Source organism: Delphinapterus leucas, chromosome 11, assembly GCF_059928025.1.
Source record: "Delphinapterus leucas isolate spDelLeu-1000000601 "Yukka" chromosome 11, BTC_Dleu_Yukka2, whole genome shotgun sequence".
Lineage (NCBI taxonomy): Eukaryota > Metazoa > Chordata > Mammalia > Artiodactyla > Monodontidae > Delphinapterus > Delphinapterus leucas.
The window spans coordinates 51,487,920-51,514,788 of record NC_143139.1 but is presented as its reverse complement, the minus strand read 5'-3'; the positions used below and the strand labels follow the sequence as shown (position 1 = coordinate 51,514,788).

Below are 26,869 nucleotides of genomic sequence, written 5' to 3'. Positions count from 1 at the left end.
ATCCAGACATTTACATAGGGCCCTAATAAAAATCACCAGAAATTAGACTAATATGTCAGTTGGGACCAAAATTAAAAGAATAAATCTTTACATGGTCCAAATATAAACTTGGTTTTCAAAGCTTCTGGCAAGGGGCCATAGTACTATGGATTTGGGTCTTCAAGGGCTGCTTGACCACAAGTATTAGGTAAGTCAACACATCACTGAGGGAGGGCAAAAAGAAAAAACAACAGATAATCTCTGGCAGTTACAATCTACCCTTTATCGTTCAGCACAGAATATTTTAGAAGACTGCTGATAAAATGTGAAGACAGAACCTATTGTGTTCCCCAAGAAGTGCTACTAAAGTAACTCCTAAAATATAAATCCATTAAAAAGTAGGTCTTCTTGAAAAACAATATTAATTAGAAGCAAACATGAAATTGGTATTATTACTTAAATTAACATCGATAAACACTAAATATTTTAAAAATCTCCCATCAATCTGAATTGACAATTTTATAAATTACATGAATCCTGAAGATTATTTTACAGACAAAACTATTTTTTAAAAATCTATTTTGCCACCAGCAATGCAAATGGAAACATGAAGCGATAGACCAGAGGGTGCTGAATATAATCTATGCTTAGTAGAGTCAGCTTTCAACTAATTTAAAGTCCTAGTTGTTAGCCATATCATATTTTGACAGTTTACTCTATTGGTGGCAAAAACAAAAGCAAACTAAAATTTCCCAAGAAATCTCAACTCTGAGGAATTATATTTTCTGTTCTTCCATTCCAGATAAAATTAAGAAGTGAGATGACTAGATACTCATCACAAATATAGAAGTTCGTGCAATTTCACATTTACCTTAAACTCTACATTTGTACTTTGAAATAATTACTTTTTATAGTAATCTTATGTTAAAAAAAATTCCACACTGATATTTTCCACATGATTTAAAGAAAACTATCTTTAAAAATCATCCTGTTAAGACTGCAAAATTACCCCCATTTGACAGCTTATATCAAACGAGCATATAAACCAAATAAGGCAGGAATGGCATCTTTAGATCATATACTTGTAAATAGTCCAGGGTGAAACTTAACAAACCAGACTCGGATGCATTTTTTTCCGCTCAAAAACAAAAACAAAACTGGTACCTGTAAAATTCGGGGTTTTGCTCGGTTTTGGCCTATTAAGACACCTACCGGGCCCGCGGGAGCCTGACCCCGCGGCGCGGGCTGCGGTGCGCCTCTGGGTGCACCCCTAGTCTCTGCGCGCCCGCCGCTGCCCCCCCAGCCGCCGGGCGCCCCACTCCCCTCCCGGACGCGCGGCGGGAGGCGCGGGCCTGGCTGGCCGTTCCCACGCGTCCAGGCCCGTTATCTGAACGGCCGCGGCGGCGGGGCCGCCCCGCGCGGGGAAGGGGACTCCGCGATGGCCCCCGCCGCGGGCCCCGCGCCCTCTCCTGCTGGGGGCGGCGTCCCTGCCCAGGCCGCCCCTCCCTCGGGCGTCCGCGTCGCTCGAGAGCCTCCCTCGGGCTCAGGTTCGCTCCCGGGACGGGATAAGGTGTCAGCCACGCTGCCAGACGCCTCCCGTCGGCGGGGGCGAAGCCAGCCCTGCCCTCCTTCCATCCGCCCCTCACCGCCCGCGCCCCTCCTCGGCTCAGGAGACGAGGTGGGGGGGGGGGGTCCTCGCAGGAGGCTGAAAGGGGCGCTGCCTGCGCTCTCAGGGGAGCGGAGGTCGGGGTCACACCTCAACTTGGCAGGGTCCGGGCGTTGAGGGCAGAGGCGGGGCGGGGAGGGAGCCCCAAACTCACCCGACTGAGCGGCTTCCCGGGCCGCGACCGCGGCCAGGCACAGGCTGAGGCAAACACAGAGCGAGAGGGGGCGCGGGAGGGTCCGCCGCGGGCTCATGAAAGTGCCAGGGAGCCGCCGCCGCCGCTGTCCGAGCCTCCCTCCCTTCCTCCCCGGCTCCGGGCGACGGACGGGGCGGCGGGAGGCATGACGGGAAATTCCTGGGCACTGGCAGCCGAGTCCAAATATGAGCATAGGAGACGAGCGAGGGAGGATCGCGGATCGCGCCCGCCGCGGACGGGGCCCGCTGCCCGGGCCTCGGCGGCCGCCAACTCCCTCCTCCTCCAAATCCTCCTCCTCCTCAGCTGCCAACCCCAAGGCCGCCGGCTGCCGAGTGCAACCGGGATGTGGAATCCCTCTGACAGAGGGCATCCCTTTCCAGTGTTGGGGCCCAAGAGCAGAGCGGCGCATCCCACCCACGGGTCCCGCCTAAGACCCCTGAAGGGGTAGAAAAGAGAGGAACCACCACGAGGAGAACCGACAGCGAGCCAGGGACCCGCGGGAAGGCATTTAAGGGGTTTGAGAAGACTCTTGCGATGCCCCTAATCAACTGGGAGCTTTGTGAGTAAGTGGATAAAAATATCCGGCAAGTGCTTCTCTTGAGTGTGGTCAGGTGAGGCTGGAGCGGCACTGCCAGTTATGCACACAGTCAGGTGAGCCATCCTATACAAAACGAACAGACATTATAATATATAAAACACCCCCCTGCATTCCAGGTGAGTGGGCCCTTTACACCAGGTGTGTGTGTAGGGTGAGTGTGTGTGTGTGTTTAGCCAGAGTTACAAACGGGCTCTCCCCAAACTTATATCTGAACACCATATATGGAGTTGAGGCAGACTGGCTGACAATAGTTTTTCATACTAGCTAAATGCTGATATTTATTTAGATTAGTCATTCTTTTCACCTCCAGCCTCTCTTCATCTCCCTTACATTAGTTTTGTATTTCTTGTAGCTAATCTGAAGGGCAATGGTGAAATTTATTCAAAAGGTACTACCTCTGACGACCAGAAATGTCAGTCCCCGATGTTTAATTACAGACCTAAACCAATAGTTGCCTGACTTTTCTCTAGCACTGATAACCCCTCCAGTAATCAAGGCCAAATGACCCTTAGCTTTTCAAGAGGACATAATTATGTCTAATTACTACTTTTTCTTTTTTACTGGCACTAATGGAACAGGCCCTGGAGATGTAGGATGTTATATAATTACTTATGACCATTTTAAGATGCTACAGAAATGATTCACTGATGCAAAATGCTTATGGGGTAAAAGTCAAACAGATTTAGAGTGTGGATTATTCTAACATGACCTAAAGTACGGTAATTTGTACATCACACTATTTGTTTGAAAATGCTATATTTGAAAATTAGAAACTTTGTTTCAAAACGAATTCAATTCTGGCAAAGTATTAAGGCCCATATGCCAAAAACCAGTCCTTTTGCAAGTGGTTCCCCTTAAATCATCTGGTACTGAGAAACACCACATCCCATGAATTATGCCTGGCAAATGGGCAGATTTCACCCTCAATGTACTAGCAGTGATAACGAGACAAAGGGCAGATGACCTAAGTAAACTAACAGTAAATAAAATGTAATACAGTAAATTAGGGATTTAAAAGACACAGGCGTTATTACTCAACTTAAGTATCTAGAAGCTGGTTATCTTAAAGGGGATATTCAGGAAACTCTTTATGCATTCTCTCCCTTTCCTCTTTTTTGTATATTTTGTATTACATAAGCACTTTTCTTATTCATTTCCCCCACAACGTGTAGTATAATTCTTTGCCCATAGTTTTTTTTTCTTTTTTTTTACTTTTATTTTCGGCTGCCGTGGGTGGGAGGAACTCAGGATCTTTTGTTGCAGGGTGCTTCATTGCCCCGCGCTGGCTTCTCTCCAGTTGTGGCGCGCGCGGGCTTAGTTGCCCCGTGGCATGTGGGATCTTAGTTCCCCAACCAGGGATCGAACCCGTGTCCCTTGTACTGGAGGGCGGATTCTTAACCAATGGACCACCAAGGAAGTCCCGCCCATAGCTCAAATGTTTGTTTAAAAACAAAAGTAAAATGAGCAGTCATTTGTAGACTGACATATAGGAGCTCCCTAAGTGTAGAGAAAAGCTTGTTTCAAAGGGCTGTAATAATTTTGGCTATATTTAAAATATTTTAGTTGACCTTAAGTACAAAAACATAAAATTACAAAGAATGCTGTATACCACTGCATGTTAATATAAGTGGAGGGTTAATTAATTGTATCAACTGCTGACTTGACAGCAATACCAGCAGCTGTTCTAAAGGCTCGAATAAATATGCTAAAGAAGGGAGAAAAGAACAAAAGTTACTGAGTACACAGTAAGTGCCAGACACTGTGCTAGTTGTTTCACACATGGTATTTCATTTAATCCTTCCAAATATCTTTGAGCTTTTTATTTTGTATCCCTATTTTACAGCTAAGGAGAGGCACAGGTAAGTAAATTATGCTACTGAGAAGGGGTAAAGTAGTACTGGAATTCAAATCTCATTTCAAAGTCCACATATACGTTTACTGTACTAATCTGCCCCATTTTCTTTACATTAAAAACAAAACAAAAACCAGGGTATTCAGAGACTGTATTCATTGGGCTCTTGTGGTTTTAAGTAACTGGTGTGCACTTAGGTTACCCCAAGTAATAGGGGTAAAGAATAAATGTGGAAATAAGACCAGAGACTTAACCGGCTTGTCAGGTCATCCTTGGTGGGCCCGGGGGTGGGGGCCTGTGCCTTTGATGGGTACCAGAAACAGGAAAGCTACTACCCTCTGACCACATTCCTATGAGTTTTGTAGTTTAAATCATATATTTCACATGTTTTCTCTTTGTTATTATAATCTTAATGACAATCATGTTAACATATTATCTTAAACAATGTTTGTTTTTAAGACAAAGGACCCAGAGGAGGTAACTGTTTCCTTTGCTTCCTATACACCATCCCTCCCCCAACCCAGTGGTGTGCTAGTAAATATTTAACAACCAGATCTGGAGGAAGGAGGCCTGTAGTGTAACAAAACCCAATTTATGTGGGTGTAACACTCCCACCAGCCCAAGTCTCTGGAGGCAAAGCTGGGGAGAGATGCCCTCAACCAGCTCTTGGGCCCCTGCGAGCCAGTCCCATCACACCACTGCCCCAACCCCTCAGAAATGTCCTCAGAACGCAGCAAAATTCAAGTTGCACAACCACAGCTTTTCTACTCTGGCTCCCACTACCAGCTGCCAGTTCTCCTCTATAGCTCATAATCAAATGCCTCAGTGGGGAGAGTTTGATTCTATCACCACAGTCCCTCTTGGAGAAAGTTCTGGTATGAGGTTATCTCATAAGCCACTGAGCAGCCTGTGGATTGGCTACCTCTGAGCCAGGTGTCCTCTCCTACTTCTGCAGCTGTAGCTAGGGTGGAAGGCTCACGTGCTAGACAACATGGTCACCTGTACTAAAGAAACAGGCTGTGCTGCTGCCTTTCTAGGGCATTGCAGTTGGGGCAGCCTCTTTCAAAGGGAGTCTGTAAGCATGGCAGGCATTCAAGCTACAGTCTCTCTGACATACTATTCTCAACTCTTTCAGTAAATCCCCTCAGCCGTTATGCAAAGCTTTGAGACAGTCCCCATTCCACATACCCAAAGGAACATCTTGGGTGGATGCCAGCAATTCCAAACAGGAGAAAGGACAGGTTCCGACTAGATATTATTCAAAAGCCCTCAGGCAGGGTGAGAAACCCTAAGTTAGTACTTCAAATAAATGAACAGTTATCAAGTGCCATTGCTCTAAACCAATAATGATCAATTGGAATTGATAATTACCTCCTAGGAGGATGTAACAGATTCTCCAGAAGGAAGTTTTTCTAACTACACTCAATCCAAACTCCCAAAATTCTGCTTTCCTATCCTGCGAGGTAGAATGTTGTCACTCTCACCCCTGCTGAGAACACTGTTTTATACTGACGGAAGCATGCCCCCCGCGCCTCAAGGAGCTAGAGTGGGAAGAGAGTTAAGGAGAACTCTTCTCAGCATGAGGGACCCAGAGTCAATGCTGACAGGCTAAGAGAGACACAGAACATCTTCTCTCATTCTGAAAAAGGATTTCCTCTTCCATGACAACCCTCCAGCCCCCAGTCACCAAACACACTAAAATGACAAGGACTCTCAAAGGCGGAAGACTGAATTAAAGTGAGCATTTTCCTTCTTGTCTTGGTAAAATGGTTTGCCTGCATCTCAAACGGTATTTTTTAATTTTACAGTTGAGGCCATCCCTTTTGTTGATTAATTCTGAAAAGACTTGAAGAACGTATTCCCATGATTGACGTGCTGCCTGATTCTACCAGCTTTGGCTGTGGATATGCTACAACAAGTAATAAATATTTAACAAGATGACTTTCAATATTGTAGAGAATTAAATAATCCTCTAGACCAGCAAAGCTGCTTGGCTTTTGGCACGACTGTATCACATGAAGTGGCATACCCAAAATCAACTACACACACAGAATAAGGGGGCTGGGAGAGAGGGACAAGAATGAACTTTTAAGTTGGTACAGGAAGATTCTTTTTTTTTTGAATTTTATTTATTTTTTTATACAGCAGGTTCTTATTAGTCATGTATTTTATACATGTTAGTGTATTAGTATCGATCCCAATCTCCCAACATCCCTCAACCACCCCCCGCCAACCCTGCCACTTCCCCCCCTTGGTGTCCGTAGGTACAGGAAGATTCTGACGGGAGACTTGATTCTACTCTTTCACTCAGTCTGTTCCTGAATGCTTCTTATATTGAGAGCATCTCACACCATGGTGTGCGTGTCCAGTGTTTAAAGGTGTGTTTTTTCACACAACTTATCCCTAACTGCAAACCAGCTCCTTCATGTGTTGTTCATCCAAAGAGGCTCCAATAGGAGGTAGAGGAAACCCTGGCTGTGTTGGGCTTCCTGGGATATGGTATGTTGCCCTCCAAAATGGTGCTTCATTACAAGATTTTCTGCAGTAGTTTTACCGTTGCCATTAAAGCTTCTGGGACAATGGGTAAGTTACTTAATTACTCTAAGCCTTGATATTCTTTTTTCTCTGTATAATGGGAAAATAAAGGTACCTACCACTCATGATGCTTAGCCCTAGCCCCGTGCTAGCAAATGGTAAATCCTTAATAAATATCAATATAGTACTAATGTGATTAACTTTTATCACAGCTTACTAACTTTCAATCACCACAAAGCCACTCTTTGCCTTTAAGCCTTATCTGATAGGAGTTCCTCTGTCTGAAATGACTCATAATTTCTCTTCACAGCTCAGAGTCCTACACTTGTATTCATAATTCCCTCTTAAGGAAGTCTGTCCAGATTTAGTAATCCTGTCAACACATATTTTCTTCAAATTTACTTTTTATATTTATACCCAAGGTTACTAATAGTAACTATGTTTTCAAATATATTTTTAACTTCCTCAAAGTAATCAGAAGGCTACACACTTATATGATTATTCAAACTATTTTTGTGAAAACCAGTTTTAGAATTGCAATCAAAATAAATGACACATTTTGAAAAATATCTTCAGCACAGGAAAATCATCTTTGCATTCTTTCATTCATTCAACAAATATTTACTGAATGCTTTCTATATGCTGGATAGACAATGAACAAGATAAACCGGTAAAATATTTAGTGATAGAGAAATAAGGCAGGGAAGGTTGCTGAAAGTGTTGGGGAAGTAACATTAAAGACATGGAAGAAAGAAGGAAGCCATGCAGTATCTAGGAAAGGAGGAACAGCAAGTGAAAAGGCCATGCCCAAGGCAGAGGCAGGCCTGCCCTGTAGGAGGACCATCCAGGAGGCCGGATGAGAAGAGGGTGGAAAGGGGCCATGGGGGGGAGCACTAGAAGACGTGGCCTGAGTAATTATAAGGACTTTGGCTTTTATTGTGAGTGAGATGGGAAGCTACTGCAGGGTTTTGAGCAGAAGGGCGACATGATCTTACATTGGCTGTTCTGTTAGGCATGCACAGACAGAAAGGGAGACCAATTAGAGGGTCTTGAAGTAATCCAGGTGAGAGGTAGTGGTGATTTTGGAGTAGGAAGGAGGAAGTGGAGGTGGTGAAAAGTGATCAAATTGCAGAGAAATTTGGAAGAAGCAGCCCAGAAGATTTGCTGACAGACCAAGTGTAGGGTGTGAAAGAAAGGTTAAGAATGTCTCTATACTTTTTTTTCCTCTTTTTTTTTCTGAGCATTACAGAATTGCCATTTCCTGAGCTCTGGATGACTTAGAAGTAGGTGGTGGGGTAGTATATTAGAAGCTCAGTTTTGGACATGTTAAGTTTGAAATGACTTTTAAACATACAAGATAATGTTCATCTAGACCATTAAATATGAAAATTGCACGTATAGGGGAATGTCTGGGCTGCAGATAGTATATATGATATCTAAATCCTGAGAGGTCCCTGGATTGATTAAAAATTAAAAAAAAAAAAAATGCCAGCAGGGCCACTGAGAAGGTGAGGCTAAAAAGGTAGTAGGAAAATCAGTCAAGTATGGAGGCCTAGGAAGCAAATGAAGCTTTTTTTTCTTTCTTTCTTCAACTTATGTACTTAGAATATATTCTTTGTGGATAAAGACAGAAATTATTTAGAATCAAAATAGGATAGATGAATAACCAAATAAAGTTATATCCTTTTTATGCTTTAAATGAGTAAACATAAAATATTAAAAATGATTTTATTTTGTGACTTATAAATCGTCTCTGAAACTTACCCTAAAAGATAGTCTCTAGGTATCTGAGGAATAGCAGCACTGGAATACAGGTATATTCTACCGTTGTAACCACAGTGAAAAGCTATCCCTATAGGTCAAATGGCCAAATACCAAATATTTGTGGTGTGTAAATGACAAGGTCTATCAGACAGGTGGGAATAAAGACATCTCTTCAGAGAGGAACTTTTGTGAGGCTCAAATATATACAAAGTGGTTTTAAAACTGTTGTTTAAAGTATTGTACAGATGTTGCTTTTATAGTTTTTAAAGCTGGTGGTCATAAAAGCAGAGAGAGAAATAATCTTGCAGTTGGCAGATTTCTCTTCAAACTCTGGCTATGCCATGTGATAGTTGTGCATGATTTTACAGTTCACATCTCTGGGATTTAGTTACCTTATCTTTAAAATGAAATAATACCTGCTCTGCCTGTTCTGCAAGATGTTGGTGGAAGTCGAATGATATAATGAGGGAGCTTTCAAACTACTGATATCTAAAGCAAAAGTCATGATTGAGGCGAGGTGCATTTTTCTAAATTCACCTACTTTTGTTTCTTTGTATAAGCCACAGTTCTCTATGTATTTTGAAGATACCTCCTTGAGATCCCAATTAAAAAAAAAAAAGTTCCTCTAAGGAAAACGCATACATACACACAAGCCCACAAAATTTGGTATACAATTGCACACTGATCGAAAATCACTTTGGAAAGCAATAGGAGTCGTAATTTCTTATGTGGAAGAGAAACCTAATGAAAGTATCACCAAAAAAACAGTGTGTAGTAGGCTATAGGGCAGATCAGAAGAGGATAGCAGTGTTGGGAAGGCAACCCAGGCAGATGCAGAAACACAAGCTTGAGGTAATGAGAGCCCCTAGTCTAAGATGGCAGCCATGAGACTAGAGATGAACAAGGAGATGTGATAAGAATAGTTGCCAGATAAAATGCAGTATGCCCAGATAAATCTGAATTCTAGATAAACACCAAATAATTGTTTAGTATATCCTAAATATTGCATGGGGCATACTTACACTAAAACATTATTCATGGTTTATCTGAAATTCCATTTTAACTGGGCATCCTGTATTTTTATTTGCTAAGTCTGGCAATCCTAGAGAGAAACCGGTGAACTTATTCCTACCCTCATCCCCATGTTTCTGAGGCAGATTCTGAAACAACAAAACAATGTGTACAACATGACCACTGTGAAAAGGACAGAGTCATTAAGAGCTAGTCCAGCTCTTTTGTGGATCCTGAAGAGATCAATAAAGATGTCAAACAGTTCTTCACAGACCTATTTATTTCCCAGACAGGGCATGAGAGTTACTAAAATTGTGGTTATATTCTATTCTCCATATATGAGTTTCGTACTGTCCAGTACAATCTACCTGAATGTGTGTGTGCACATGTGTGTTTAATGTATGGGCTAATTAGCAAAAGAACCACTGGCTCACGGTTGCCCTGGACAGAAACATGAACTGGAGGACCCACAGTCTGTCCATCATCCGCCACCTAAACACACACACACACACACACACACACACACACACACACACGTGCACATGAGACTGGGCAGGGAAGTTTCTTCCCTATGCAGCCCAAGCCTGTGGTCTTACTTGATTGGACAGTGTATGGTATGAGTGGGGAGGAAGAAGTTTAAACAACGAGGTCCCTTTCAGTGGAGAAGTAGGAACAGTTGAAATATTCAAAGAAGGAAATCCATTTGAGGTGATATTACAAACCCAAAGGCAGGACAGGCAGGAGTATTCAGGTGACTTTCTCCATCTAAAAGCTTAAGGCCTTTAAGGTCTTCTCATCTCCTGGGTAATACAGGTGAAAATCCAAACTAGAACTGCAAACTTTAACCCTTATCTCTTCTACTTTGTAATTCTGTTCTGAAATTACCTTCACCGTGTCCTAGTGTCTCACTCTGTGGAGGCGGAAAAGTCATGAGAGCAAGGAGAAAGGGGTCTGGTTTCACTTCTCTTGTAGGTATAGCGGCAGACTAGGATTCACAACCGATGATCAGCAGTACCCAAGAACAGCCCACAGTGAAGCTGGAGACCACAAAAGGCCCACAGCCCACACCTCTGCAGAGCATTTTGGAGAAGACAGGTGGAGGATAAAGTAAGGCCAAACCTCATGACTGGCCGGTGACTTGGTGAAGGCTGTCCCTGAGCAAAAGTGAGTTTTGCAAATTTGGGGGTAGTAGAGATATGGAGCAAGACGTTGCAGGACTTGGATACTGACTGAACTCTCAACAGTAATAGAGAACTTTGAGAAGGAGCCTATATTCTTCTTTTGTGACTCCCCATAGTGTGATGAGTGCTCAATAAATGCTGTTGGCCGACTCTTTTAAACTGGGGATGGGGGAGAGGGGCACGAGGTTTGAAGGGGAAGGTGGAAGATGGTTAAGGAAGAATTTATGTACGTTCAACGGTCATAGAGAAAACAAATAGACCAAATAAAACTATTAGGCTTTTAACTTTCCACAGTTGTGTAAAATGAAATAAAATAGTTCCTTCTAAAAACCATTATATTCTGTTCCCAGTGGTAACAATTATGACTAGAACTGAAATGAAAACATATAACTATATCACAACCAAAGCTCTGAAAACTCAAGATATTTAGTGGAAAGAAATCCTGAAGAAACACTTAGTAGAGTGTTTGAAGTAAAAGCAAAACATTAAAACAATAAAAACATTTTCCAAAGGAAACAAATGAGGCTCAGCTAATTTCATGTCACTTCACAGCAATAAGGAAAAAAACGTTGGAAAATCTATACATTATGTAAGCAATGATGTTATAAACATGAAGGAAATAGCTCTGAACTGTTTCCAACTTTGCCTCTAAAATTCCTTTGGTGAGATGGCTGAACATATTATTTCCTGTTCTTGTACTCTGTGGGAAGTAACACACCCATTTTAATCTTTGTCACTTTTTCCTATATCAACATTCATGGGAGGAATCAGCACTGATAATTCTCCCAAGGTTGATATCTCATATTCAGAAGTCTTGTGGCAGTGGGTGTCAAACTTAAATATCAGAATACCTGGAGAACTTGTTACTATCCTGGGATCTCTCCCAGATACAGTGATTCAGCAGGTCTGGTGAGGGATTCAGGAATCTGCATTTCTAACAAGTACCCCAAATGATTCTAAGACAGGTGTTCCACAGACCTTTCTCTGGTTTAGAATAACAAGCGTAATTTTCATGTCTACCTTCCAACTGAGGAGGATAAGTTTCGAGCTCTTTTTTCTATAATGCCCATAAGAATGGTGGAAAGGATTACAGGAAAATACATGAGAGTATACATAACACAGCTTTCATGACCTTTACAGGAAACTCAAATAACTACAATTTTTGATTTATAATAAGCCTTGGAATGAGGCACTGAAAGATTCTGAGTTGCATCCTGAGCCATCAGTCATTAATCTCCCCATAGTTTTAACGCTGTGAATATTTTATTGTATTCCTTGAAAATTGGTTAGTTTTAAATCAGGTTATAACTCCTAGGTAAGTGGAATATTAATTTTTTTAAAAATTACTCCAGGTAAATGGGAATTTTCTGTACCAATCTAATACTAGAATATGATACACTTTATGAAATACAGTTGATCCTTGAATAATACAGGAGTTATGGGTGGCGATCCTCTGCGCAGTCAAAAATTCAAGTATAACTTATAGTCAGCCCTACCTATACTCGGTTCCTCAGTATCTGCGGTTCTGCATCCACCAGTTCAACCAATCTCGAATTGTATAGTATTTACTGTTGAAAAAATCCAAATATAAGTGGACCCATGCAATTCAAACCCATATTAAAGGTCAACTGTACTTTATTATAGTACATATTTTTTTCTGAACATAATGAAAATAGCATTCTTCTCCAGACATTTAAATTACATAAGGCAATATTTATTCCACCAATGTCCATATATAAGGTTCTGTTTGATAACTAAGTAGTGTTTTAAGTATATTCAGCTGTTCTTGGGGAAAACCAAGAAAAGTGATTTTGATTTTTCCATGTTATTTAAGCATAGTGGAAAATGAAAATGAAAATTTATATAATTAGGCAGTTTTACTTAGATATGATACATTGTAACTTTTGAAAATGTGGTTTTATTTAAATGGGATATATTGAAATGTGGTTTATTTAAATGTGAAACAATGTATAATTCATAACGATGAATAGCAGAATGAGTGGCCAATCAACAAGGCTCATGGCTAGCTCTCCGAATGTGCGAACAGGATTCAACAACCCACATTACTGTTCATAACCAGTCTCTCTTCTTTACTGTCTGCTTCTTTCTCATCCCTATCACTCCTGTTATCTTCCAGGGATCTACACCACACAACAGAGCCTCAATGATACCAGATATATACCACAAAAAATTAATTTGTAAGACTCCTGCTGTTAAAAGATTATACCAGCCTATATATTTAGAGTCACATTAAGGAACATTGCAATAACACAGGACTGATTTTGGACTATCATTTTCAAGATTTAATGTCTTCTGTTGGTGAATCACAACTGGTCCTTTCCAGTCAGGCTGACATCACTCTAATCACTGACACTACACTAGTTCCACGGATGATAATTCTTGAATGCTGTCATAATCAGGATCTTAATCTCAATGTTACTCACATTGAGAAAAAGAAATTTACATTTAGATTTTCTGCCTCTTTGAAGAAGTACTGAGCATAAAAGTAATTTTTGGACACAATAGTTGGGCAAAACTAATAATAAAATGAGTAATTTAGGAGAGATGAAAAACTCACAAGGTATACTGTTTCAAAGTCAAATAAAAAGGGAGAATACATTAGTTTCAAAAGAACAAAAGTAGTTAATGGTGAAGAAGAACAACCAGTTATAGAAATAAAGATGTCAAAACTTCTGGGCTTTCAAAACTGCACCCAGTCAGGATATACCAGAGCATTCACCATTAATATGATGTTTACTTTAGATTTTTGGTAAATATCTTTTATCAGATTTAGGAAGTTCCCTTCTACTCCTATTTTTCTAAGAATTACTTTTCTATGAAAGGATATATGCATTTGGAATTTTATCAGATGGTTTTACTGCATCTATCTGAAATGATCATATTAAATTCACTTATTTTGTTAGTGGGACAAGTTACATTGGTTTTCTAATGTCAAACTAATCTTGCATTCCTGGAATAAATCCAACTTGGTCATGATATGTAATTCTTACTCAGATGCTGCAGTTTGGCTTGCTGACCATTTTGGTTTGTTTGGGATTTTTGCATTTATTCAGGGGTCTTGCCCTATAAATTTTCCCTTTCTGTTTGGCTTCTGCATCAAAGTTATGTTAATCAGTCCACTCCCTTTCTCTATTTGCTGGAATGGGAAATATATTATTTCAAAAAGGAGGCACTGAAGAGATTATAGATTTTCCAAGGTCTCTCTTATGCGTGAGCATTGTTAAGGGTAACTACAATGAAAAGCAAAGGGGTGTTAAAAATAAATCACATTATCAAGTAGTTGGTTTCATAGAGCCTGATTTAGAGATGGTGACAGGGATATATGACAGCATTTTACATTATTTCACTTAATTCTCTCAACTGCATCATAAGCAGTTTTAAAAATGAGGAAATTGAGTCTTAGACTACGTGACTTGCCTAAGGTCACACAACCAGGATGTGTTAAAGTCGAAATGTGAACATGGTTCTCTCACTCCAGAGACTGTGCTCTTAAACCACGCCTCCTTTTTTCCCCCTCTCTCAATACAGGAATCCAGTGTTTGTAAGACCTTTCATATACCTGCTAACTGTAACAACCCACAGATCTGCCACCAAAATAAACATAGCCTTTTCCAAAGTGCTGTAAAAAGTCTAAAATGTCTGAGCTTCATTACCAAAGGTTGGTAGTGATTCAAAATATACTAGCAGGGCTTCCCTGGTGGCGCAGTGGTTGAGAGTCCGCCTGCCGATGCAGGGGACACGCGTTCGTGCCCCGGTCCAGGAGGATCCCACATGCCGCGGAACGGCTGGGCCCGTGAGCCATGGCCGCTGAGCCTGCACGTCCAGAGCCTGTGCTCCGCAACGGGAGAGGCCCGCATACCAAAAATAAAAAAGAAAGAAAAAATATATATACTAGCAGAGGAGATCAAATTAAGAAGATGAAGTAAAGACAATTATGGAAATTCTAATTAAGGTAAGCATTCAAATATATGTAATAAATGTTTGTGGAGAAATTTTGTAAAATACATATACAATATAACAGATTGGAATTCACTGCTAAATCTTGGAGTATTTCCCTCCAATAGTACGTATATGATATATTCATTTCACTCTAGATACATAATTTTTCACTTTTAACAACTCTGGTATAGAAATTCATTTTAGAATAAATGGTGTCTTAAAAATTCACTGTCAAAGTTATAAAAGAAAAAAAATTGCAGTCTAACCTGCATTACTTCCCATTTCTTCCAGGGAATTGATGTTTGCTTTTATCTGGGGGAACTACTAACTGTAAACACTTTAACTTCTCTCTTTGCTTGCAGATTTTTGCACCATGCTGGTGGAAGGAACCGAAACCAGTCTGAATGAAGATCAGCTGGTTCTTTTGCGGTCCCGTTCCAGATGGGACGTTTACCCTGACTCTGAGGTTGTTCTAGCTTTATGGTAGGGTCTCCTATCAGAATCCACATCTTCGGTGTTACTTTTATTGTTGTTTTCCTTTCTTACTTAGTGCCAGAGAAAATGCTGCCTCTTCCGACTAACAGTATCTTAGATGAAATACAGTATATTTGAAATAATGATTATGCAACTTAAGAAACACATAGACAATATTTTCCACACCTTAAGTATTCCTCAAAGACATTATTTTAATGATTGCCCATGATTCATATAATCCATAATTCATTACTTATTCTCATTTTTGCAGATTTCAATTGCTTCTAATTTTTATTACAGAATAAAGCTGTAATGAACATCATTTTCGTATCTTCATGTCATCCTGATAATTTCTTCAGAATAAATTCCTAAAAATTTATTGGACTTCAAAATTTATTGGCAAAACTATGTATTGCAAAATTGACCTATAGAAATGAGCATCACTTTACATAACTACCAGCATTAATATAAGGGGCCTACTTTCCCTAAACTTAAGAAAAATTGTGAAGTTTCATATGTAAAAAGACTTTCTCAATTGTTGATTAATTTGCATTTATATCTGTGGCTGACTGTTTCATATTTTTGTTGGCCATTTGCAGCTCTTCATTTGTGGGTCATCTCCTGATGTCATTTGACTATTTTTCTATTGGGATGTTAGTCTTTTTATGTTAGAATAATTTTTACTTGTAGAATATTACTGCAAATCATATATAGTGCTAACATCTTTCAATTTCCTTGTCTTTTCATTTGTTCTTAGACGTTTTGGATGTACTGATCATTTTAATATAACCAAACATGTTTCTTTATGGTTTCTTTCTTTGTTTCTGTGCTTAACCCTCTATCAAATGTTTTCCTCTGATTTTTTTATTAGTTATTTTGTGACTATTTTTCAATTCTTTATTCCTCCTGGAATTTATCTGGGTATGTGTAGAAGACTCTTTACAAGTGAAAACACAGAAGACTGAAACTACTGTAGATACCACATTGATGATATAAAATCTAACGTGAAAACAGAACTGAAGGGGCTTCCCTGGTGGTGCAGTGGTTGAGAGTCCGCCTGCCGATGCAGGGGACACGGGTTCATGCCCCGGTCCGGGAGGATCCCATATGCCGCGGAGCGGCTGGGCCCGTGAGCCATGGCCGCTGGGCCTGCATGTCCGGAGCCTGTGCTCTGCAACGGGAGAGGCCACAACAGTGAGAGGCCCGCGTACCGCAAAAAAAAAAAACTGAAGTGAATTCAAAAAGAAAACGTCTAATCTGCCCCCTTATCCACTCTCTCCCCTAAACCAAATGACTCTATGTTTGCATATTATTCTCGTTCTCATTGTTTCCAGCTAATTGCTTAGAACAGTGCTCTCCAAACTTTTTTTACTTCATGGCGCTGAAAGAAAAGGATAATCATTGTACAGCGCCCTGGTTAAATGGAGGAAGCTACTTAACAGCCTGCCAGAGGTCACTAGGCCTTGAGCTCCACCACTCCAAGTCCTAGTGCTACTCTAAAGGCTACATCTAAATGGTACATCTGTAACCATTTGTGGCACATCAGTTGGGAAGTCCATAATATTTCTGTCAGTTATCATGTTCCTCTGAAAGGAACCCTTCCCCAAAATGTTACTAGGGTCTATAAATCAGATGCTGGTAGTAAGGTAGAGAAGCCCGACTGTGACTGTCAAATAAAAAGAGAGCACTGAACAAAGTAAACTGAACATTTGTTGTGTTATTGGGACATACGAAATTTTTGTGAAAGAATCCTCTCAGTCAAGTTAGTATGAGGAAATTGAGTGACTTCCACAGTGTGGAAGTATCTGGTCATTAAAATATTCTAAGTTACTACAAGCCAAAGGGTCTGTGCCTCTTCTAAGGAAATACAAGTTGCAGGAAACATAGGCTTCTGGCCCTGGTATATTAGGGCTCTAACTTTTGCTCTTAATTTTTTAAAACTTTTATTGAATGATCCACTTTTTCCACTAATTTTTAAAGCCAATCTTTATCATATACTAAATTCTTACATATCAGAGTATCTTCAGAATTCAAGTATCCATTAACCACATACTGTTATGATAATGGATCATAAAATACTCTTACAAAAAGTGCTCTTTAAAAAGTCAATCCCAGGAATTCTCTGGTGGTCCAGTGGTTAAGACTCCATGCTTTCACTGCTGAGGGCGTGGGTTCAATCCCTGGTCGGGGAACTAAGATCCCACAAGCCGCACGGTGCAGCCAAAAAAGAAAAAGAAAAATCAATCCCTCCTCAAACATTCTTCCCCACTTCACAACACCTCCTACATTAATGTCTGTCTTTGACAGTGTCTTGCAGATTGTCATTCAAAACACAATGCAAGTGCAATGAAAATTCACTACAAAGTGAACTTGCAAGTCTCAGAAATATGTAGTATTTCATGAAATTGATAAAGATGATGGAAGACTATTCAAATCATGAGTATAGCCATAGAATGTGTCAATAAGTCCAGTGAGCAATTAAAGGAAAGTTGCCAAGAACAAAAAAACAATGATACATGAAGCACATAAGGGAATGATTTGACTAGAAGATACCCTTACAAAAATGGATGAAGTCTGGGATCTTTTGTAAAATGATTTGATTATGGAACAGCCAACATGAAGTAAAAATTATCATTCCATGTTTCAAATAATTTTGTCAAAAAATATTTCTAAGAGTTAAAATATTTATAAGTTAACTATGTTATACAGAAAGTTTTTTTTGTAATCTTAGCAAAAAATTTTAAGTTAAAGTTCTAGTGAAACTATTTAGGAAAATTTGGTCCCAAATTTAAATAGACTTAATTTAAGTGACCTTCTGGTATCAGTTATGCTCAGGTAAGAATCTGTTTCAAGGTATTAGTTGTCTGACTATATATTTGTGCAACAGTGTTGACACAGATTTAATTTGCTTTAACATCTGATAGGGCCAGTCTCTCTTTATTAATCATATTTTATTAAGAATTTAATATCTTTCTTGTTTATCCTACCAGCTGATATTCTATAAATTCATTTAAAATACCAAGACATTAATTTTAATCTATGGAAAACTTTACTGGAATTGCATTAAACTTCTTTACTAATTTAGGAAGAATTAGGGAGCCTATTTGCTATATTCAGTCTTTTTATCAAGGAAAAATTATTGTCTCCATTTATTTGTTTTCTTTGATCTCTTTTAGAAAAGTTTTCCTCACATACATCTTATATATTACTTGTTGAATTTATTCATAGGTGATAACAGTGTACCTATCTATCAAATCACCATCTAAAACAGAATATCCCTATTCAACATGCAGGCACCAATCCCAAGACAGGAATTGTTTTTGGTAAAGAGCATGAATGATTTTCAAAGACGGGGACAATAATGAATAGCATAACAGAACTTATTTCCAGCAATATGATGGAATAAGACATCCTGAATAAACCTCCCAAAATAAAACATCTTTTTTACTGGATTAAACATGAAAAACATCTTTCAAAGTGAATTACTGATCTGGCAGTAAAGTAAGAGGAATCCTTAGAGGCCAAAAATGAAACAAAAGCAGAAAATCAAAGATATAATCAGATGTGGGAGCCAGTGGTGACCCAAAGAGCACCAGCTGAACCCTCGTGACTTAGAGTTTTTAACAGTAGAATATATATTCTTCTCAAGTTCACATGGAACATTCTTCAGGATAGACCATATGCTAGGCCATAAAACAAGCTTCAAAGGTTAAAAAAAATTGAAATCAAACAAGTATGTTATCCAACCACATGGAATGAAATTAGAAATTAATAACAGAGAGAAATACGGGAAATTCACAAATATGTGGAAATGAAACAAACTTCTAAATAACCAATGAGTCAAAAAAGAAACCACAGGGAAATTAGAATACTTTAAGATGAATGAAAATGAGGACACAATATATATATCAAAATGTATGGGACACAGCTAAGGCAGTGCTGAGAAGGAAATATATAGCTGTAAATGCCCATATTAAAGAAAGAAAGGTCTCAAATCAATAACTTAAACTTCCACCTAAAGACACTGTAAAAAGAAGAGCAAAATAAACCCAAAGCAAGTAGAAGTAAGGAAATAATAGACTAGAGTGGAAATTCATGACATGGAGAATAGAAAAACAATAGGCAACATCAACAAAGCAAAAGATGATTCTTTGAAAATATCAAAATTGGTAACCTTGTAACTAGACCGACCAAGAAAAAAAGAAAACTCAAATTATTAAAATCAGTAACAAAAGAAGGGACATTACTACTGACATTACAGAAATAAAGAGGATTATAAGGGAATACTATGACTAACTATATACCAACAAATTACACAACAAATGAAATGTAAAAATTCCTAGGACACAAACTACTGAAACTGACTCAAGAAGAAATGGAAAATCGGAATAGACCTATCACAAGTGAAAAGACTGATTTAGTAATAAAAAAACTGCCTATAAGGCCTAGGCCTGATGACTTCAATGGTGAATTCTACCAAATATTTAAAAAATAATTAATACAAGTTCTTCACTAACTCTCCCCAAAAACAGGAGGGACCACTTCCCAATTCATTCTGAGACCAGTATTATCATGATGCCAAAATCAGACAAAGACCTCACAAAAAAAGAAAACTACATACCAAATATCTCTTTTGAATATAGATACAAAAATCCTCAACAAAATACCAGCAAACTAAATTCACCAACATATTAAAAGGTTTATACACCATGATTATGGCTTGAGTGTTATCCCAGGAATGGAAGGTTGGTTTAACATTTGAAAATTAATCCCTGTTATCAGTAGAATAAAGGACAAAAATCATATGATCATCTCAACAGAGACAGCATTTGACAAAATCCAACACCCTTTCATGATAAAAACAATCAACAAACTAGAAATAGAAGGGAACTTCCTCAACTTGAAAAAAGAAAATGAGTAAATACTTTGAGGTGAGTGAAATGAAGACACAACACACCAAAAGCTAACGTCATACCTAATGGTGAAAGACTGAATGCTTTCCCTCTAATTTCAGGAACACGACAGGGATAGCTGCTCTCCCCACATCTGTTCAACACCATATGGGAAGTTCTGGCCAGGGCAAGTAAGTCAAAAACAAAAGAAAAAGCATCTAGAAAAATTAAAACTACCTTTTATGCAGATGACATGATTTTATATATAGAAAGTTCTAAAGAATTCACTAAAACCTATTAGAACTAATAAATAAGTTCAACAAGGTGGCAGGACCCAAGATCAATAAGCAAAAACCAATTGTATTCTATATACTTGCAATGAACAATCTAAAAAAGCAATTTTTTAAAAATTCCATTTATAATAGCATCAAAAAGAATAAAACACCTAAGAATAAATTTAACAAAAGAAGTATAAAACTTATACCCTGAAAACTATAAAACACTGCTGAAAGAAATTAAAGAAGACTGTTTTTGAATTTTATTTTTTATACAGAAGTTTCTTATTAACTAATTTTATACATATTAGTATATATATGTCAATCCCAATCTCCCAATTCATCCCACCATGCCCCCACCACCCCCACCTTCCCGCCTTGGTGTCCATACATTAGTTCTCTACATCTGTGTCTCTATTTCTGCCTTGCAAACCGGTTCACCTGTACCATTTTTCTAGATTCCACATATATGCATTAATATATGATATTTGTTTTTCACTTTCTGACTTAATTCACTTTGTATGACAGTCTCTAGGTCCATCCACGTTTCTAAAAATGACCCAATTTCATTCCTTCATATGGCTGAGTAATATTCCATTGTATATATGTACCGCATCTTCTTTATCCATTTGTCTGTTGATGGACACTTAGGTTGTTTCCATGACCTGGCTATTGTAAATAGTGCTGCAACGAACATTGGGGTGCATGTGTCTTTTTGAATTATGGTTTTCTCTGGGCATATGCCCAGTAGTGGGATTGCTGGGTCATACAGGAATTCTATTTTTACTTTTTAAAGGCACCTCCATACTGCTCTCCATACTGGCTGTATCAATTTACCTTCCCACCAACAGTGCAAGAGGGTTCCCTTTTCTCCACACCCTCCCCAGCACTTGTTGTCTGTGGATTTTCTAATGATGCCCATTCTAACCGGTGTGAGGTGATACCTCATTGTAGTTTTGATTTGCATTTCTCTAATAATTAGTGATGTTGAGAAGCTTTTCATGTGCCTATTGGCCATCTGTATGTCTTCTTTGGAGAAATGTCTATTTAGGTCTTCCACCCACTTTTTGATTGGGTTCTTTGTTTTTTTGATATTGAGCTGCATGCGCCATTTGTATATATTGGAGAGTATTCCTTTGTCCACTAATTTGTTTGCAAATATTTTCTCCCATTCTGAGGGTTGTCTTTTCGTCTTGTTTATAGTTTCCTTTGCTGTGCAAAAGCTTTGAAGTTTCATTATGTCAAATTTGTTTATTTTTATTTCCATTACTCTAGGAGGTGTGACAAAAAAGATCTTGCTGTGATTTATGTCAAAGAGTGTTCTGCCTATGTTTTCCTCTAAGAGTTTTATAGTGTCTGGCCTTACATTTAGGTCTTTAATGCATTTTGAGTTTATTTTTGTGTACGGTGTTAGTGAGTGTTCTAATTTCATTCTTTTATATGTAGCTGTCCAGTTTTCCCAGCACCACTTATTGAAGACACTGTCTTTTCTCCCTTGTATATCCTTGCCTCCTTTGTCATAGATTAGTTGACCATAGGTGCATGGGTTTATCTCTGGGCTTTCTATCCAGTTCCATTGATCTATATTTCTGTTTTCGTGCCAGTACCATATTGTCTTGATTACTGTAGCTTTGTAGTATAGTCTGAAGTCAGGGAGTCTGATTCCTCCAGCTCCATTATTTTCCCTCAAGATTGCTTTGGCTATCCAGGGTCTTTTGTGTCTCCATACAAATTTTAAGATTTCTTGTTCTACTTCTGTAAAAAATGCACTTGGTAATGTGATAGGGATTGCACTCAATCTGTAGATTGCTTTTGGTAGTAGAGTCGTTTTCAAAACGTTGATTCTTCCAATCCAAGAACATGGTATATCTCTCCAACTGTTTGTGTCATCTTTGATTTTTTTCATCAGTGTCTTATAGTTTCCTGAGTACAGGTCTTTTACCTCCTTAGGTAGGTTTATTCCTAGGTATTTAATTTTTTTCTTTAATAAATTTATTTAATTTTATTTATTTATTTTTGGCTGTGTTGGGTCTTCATTGCTGCACGTGGGCTTTCTCTAGTTGTGGCGAGCAGGGGTGACTCTTCGTTGTGGTGCATGGGCTTCTCCTTGCAGTGGCTTATGTTTTGCAGAGCACACGCTCTAGGCACGTGGGTTTCAGCAGTTGTGGCACATGGGCTCAGTAGCTGTGGCTCGTGGGCTCCAGAGCGCAGGCTCAGTAGTTGTGGCACACGGGCTTAGTTGCTCTGCGGCATGTGGGATCTTCCTGAACCAGGGCTCGAACCCATGTCCCCTGCATTGGCAGGCAGATTCTTAACTACTGCACCACCAGGGAAGTCCTATATTTTATTCTTTTTGTTGCAGTGGTGAATGGGATTGTTTCTTTAATTTCTCTTTCTGATCTTTTGTTGTTAGTGTATAGGAATGCAAGAGATTTCTATGCTTTAATTTTGTATCCTGCAACTTCACCAAATTCATTGAAGAGCTCTAGTAGTTTTCTGGTGGCATCTTTAGGATTATCTATGTATAGTATCATGTCATCTGCAAACAGTTAGTTTTACTTCTTTTCCAGTTTGTATTCTTTTATTTCTTTTTCTTCTCTGATTGCCGAGGCTAGGACTTCCAAAACTATGTTGCATAATAGTGGTGACAGCGGACATCCTTGTCTTATTCCTGATCTTAGAGAAAATGGTTTCAGTTTTTCACCACTGAGAATGGTGTTGGCTGTGGGTTTGTCATATATGGCCTTAATTATATTGAGGTAGGTTTCCTCTATCCCCACTTTCTGGAGTTTTCATCATAAACGGGTGTTGAGTTTTGTCAAAAGCTTTTTCTGCATCTATTGAGATGATCATATGGTTTTTATTCTTCAATTTGTTAATATGGTACATCACACTGATTGATTTGTGTATACTGAAGAATCCTTGCATCCCTCGGATAAATCTCACTTGATCATGGTGTATGATCCTTTTAACGTGTTGCTGGATTCTGTTTGCTAGTATTTTGTTGAGGATTTTTACATCTATATTCATCTGTGATATTGGTCTGTAATTTTCTTTTTTTGTAGTATCTCTGTCTGGTTTTGGTATCAGGGTGATGGTGGCCTTGTAGAATGAGTTTGGGAGTGTTCCCTCCTGTGCAATTTTTTGGAGGAGTTTGAGAAGGTTTGCTGTTAGCTCTTCTCTCAATGTTTGACAGAATTCACCTGTGAAGCCATCTGGTCCTGGCTTTTTGTTTGCTGGAAGATTTTTAATCACAGTTTCAATTTTATCACTTGTGATTAGTCTGTTCATATTTTCTATTTCTTCCTGGTTCAGTCTTGGAAGTTTATACCTAAGAATTTGTCCATTTCTTCCACGTTGTCCATTTTATTGGCATCGAGTTGCTTGTAGTATTCTCTTATGATGCTTTGTATTTCTGCAGTGTCTGTTGTAACTTTTCCTTTTTCATTTCTAATTTTGAGTCCTCTCCCTTTTTTTCTTTTGCAGTACGCAGGCCTCTCACTGTTGTGGCCTCTCCCGTTGCAGAGCACAGGCTCCGGACACACAGGCTCAGCGGCCATGGCTCATAGGCCCAGCCACTCCGCGGCATGTGGGATCTTCCCAGACCGGGGTATGAACCCGTGGCCCCTGCATCAGCAGGCGGACTCTCAACCTCTGAGCCACCAGGGAAGCCCTCTCCCTCTTTTTTGTGATGAGTCTGGCTAAAGGTTTATCCATTTTGTTTATCTTCTCAAAGAACCAACTTTTAGTTTTATTGATCTTTGCTACTGTTTTGTTTCTATTTTTCATTTATTTCTGCTCTGATTTTATGATTTCTTTCCTTCTATTAACTTTGGGTTTTGTTTGTTCTTCTTTCTCTAGTTACTTTAGGTGTAAGGCTAGATTGTTTGAGATTTTTCTTGTTTCTAGAGGTAGGATTCTATTGCTATAAAATTCCCTCTTAGAACTGCTTTTGCTGCATCCCATAGGTTTGGATCAACATGTTTTCATTTTCATTTGTCTCTAGGTATTTTTTGATTTCCTCTTTGATTTCTTCTGTGATCTATCTCCTGGTTATTTAGTAACGTATTGTTTAGCCTCCACATGTTTGTGTTTTACATTTTTTCCCCTGTAATTTATTTCTAATCTCATAGCGTTGTGATCAGAAAAGATGCTTGATATGATTTCAATTTTCTTAAATTTACTGAGGCTTGATTTGTGACTCAAGATGTGATCTGTCCTGGAGAATGTTCCGTGTACACTAAAGAAAATGTAGTCTGCTGTTTTTGGATGGAATGCCCTATAAATGTCAATTAAATCTGTCTGGTGTTTTGTGTCATTTAAAGATTGTGTTTCGTTATTAATTTTCTGTCTGGATGATCTGTCCATTGGTGTAAATGAGGTGTTAAAGTCCCCCACTATTATTGTGTTACTGTCCATTTCCTCTTTTATAGTTGTCAGCATTCACCTCATGTACTGAGGTGCTCCTATGTTGGGTGCATATATAATTGTTGTATCTTCTTCTTGGATTAATACCTTGATCATTATGTAGTGTCCTTCCTTGTCTCTTGTAACATTCTTTAAAGTCTGTTATCTTATATGAGTATTGCTACTCCAGCTTTCTTTTGATTTCCATTTGCATGGAATATCTTTTTCCATCCCTTCACTTTCAGTGTGTATGTGTCCCTAGGTTTGAAGTGGGTCTCTTGTAGACAGCATATATATGGGTCTTGTTTTTGTATACATTCAGTGAGCCTGTGTCTTTTGGTCGGAGCATTTAGTCCATTCACATTTGCTGGAGTGGGGCCCAAAATTTGCTTGGACTAACAAGTTCCCAGGTGATGTTCATACTGCTGATTTAAGAACCATACTTTTTGAGTATCACTGACCTAGAGAAATTTGAATATGTGCAGCTGGAATCACATTCAAGAAGGAATGTTCATAACTACCTTGTTTATAATAGTAAAAAAGTGAAAATAATCTAAATGTCCGTAGTTGAATGGATAAATACCAACATTAATATGTGGTAAAACTATAATGAAAAATAAAGAATTATTAATACAAAATTCAGGATAGTGGTCATCTGGGAGTTAGGAAAGAGAGAGAAGTATCAAGGACACACAGAGGTGCCTCGAAGTTAATGTTCTATATTTTAAACGATGTCGTACTTCAAAATGTAAGTAAAATACATACTTCATATATATTCTAATATGTGTGAATCATTTCATAATAAAAATTTTTAAGTGGGAGATAATGATCAGCTATGTCAGATGGTGCTGAGAGTTCAAAGAAAGGTGAGGACACAGAAAAGACTATTGAATTTGGCAAAAGGAAATTTGTGGTGATCTCTAGAAGTGATTTCAGAGGAGCAATGAGGACAGAAGCCAAACTAGAATGGATTGAGAACACCATAATACAAGATAGAAACTGCCAAAATCATGAGAAGTGAAAATTAATATCAATATTTCAGTAGTGTACATGATAGGAATTACTTCCAACCAGGGTTCATCAATACCACTTCCTGGAAGAGGCATTTGTATAGGATTCTAGAGGATGGGCAACATTTGGGTATACAGAAGCAGGACATGAAGGATGTTTCAGGCAAAAAGAACAATAGGAACAATGCCAGTAAAGGCAGAATCAAGCAAAAGTTAGATATGAAGGGGAAGGGCAAGCAGTGCAGTCTAGCTGGAGCACAGTGGCTGCGTGAAGACTAGGATTTAGCTAGAAAGGTACAGGTTGTTCAAGACTGGCACTGTCAACATGGTAGTCACTGGCTACATGTGGCTACTGAGCGCTTAAAATGTGGCTAGTACAACTGAAGAACTGAAGGTTTAATTTGAATTAATGTAAATTTAACTGATACCCGATTCAGTTATAGGAACACTTTTAAGTATATTTGGAAGAACCTGCATATATGAATAAACTTTTTCAAACAGTAGATTTTATGTAACCTAAATATAGACCAAGTATTTTCAATAAAAATGCAGCATCTGAATTAATATGGGCTGTAAATAAGGTGACCATCTGTACAAGTTTTAGCACTGTAAGTCACACAACACAGGGTCACCCTAGCTGTAAGAGTAATCTATATTCTAGATGTCAAAGCATGTAAAATAGCTCATTAATAAAAGCTTTTATTATATGTTGAGATAATAATATCCTGTATATATAAGGCTAAATTAAATGTATTAAGGCTAACCTCACCTGGTTTTTACTTTTTTTAATGTGGCCATCAGAAATTTTAAAATTATACATGCCTGGACTTCCCTGGTGGTGCAATGGTTAAGAATCCGCCTGCCAATGCAGGGGACACATGTCCAAGCCCTGGTCCAGGAAGATCCCACATGCCACGGACCAACTAAGCCCATGCGCCGTAACTACTGAGCCCGCGTGCCACAACTACTGAAGCCTGGGCGCCTAGAGCCCGCACTCCGCAATAAGAGAAGCCACCACAATGAGAAGCCGGCGCACCGCAACGAAGACCCAACGCAGCCAAAAATAAACAAA

At 38.9% G+C, this 26,869-nt stretch overlaps 1 protein-coding gene across 4 annotated transcripts in view; it reads right to left on the bottom strand.

Annotated features, from left to right (window-relative positions):
* Positions 1–26,869, bottom strand: part of MSRB3 (methionine sulfoxide reductase B3) — a 196,780-nt gene that overhangs the window by 167,979 nt on the left and 1,932 nt on the right. The window contains exon 1 of one of the 4 annotated variants that reach the window (XM_089920970.1): positions 1,800–26,792. The exons of 2 other annotated variants lie outside the window; for them this stretch is intronic. In XM_089920970.1, the coding sequence (XP_089777096.1) occupies positions 1,800–2,247 (448 nt within the window). In that variant the 5' untranslated portion in view covers positions 2,248–26,792. Of the gene's footprint in view, positions 1–1,799; positions 26,793–26,869 lie in introns of those variants that run through there. One more of the 4 variants, XM_022571614.2, reaches the window with a different exon arrangement.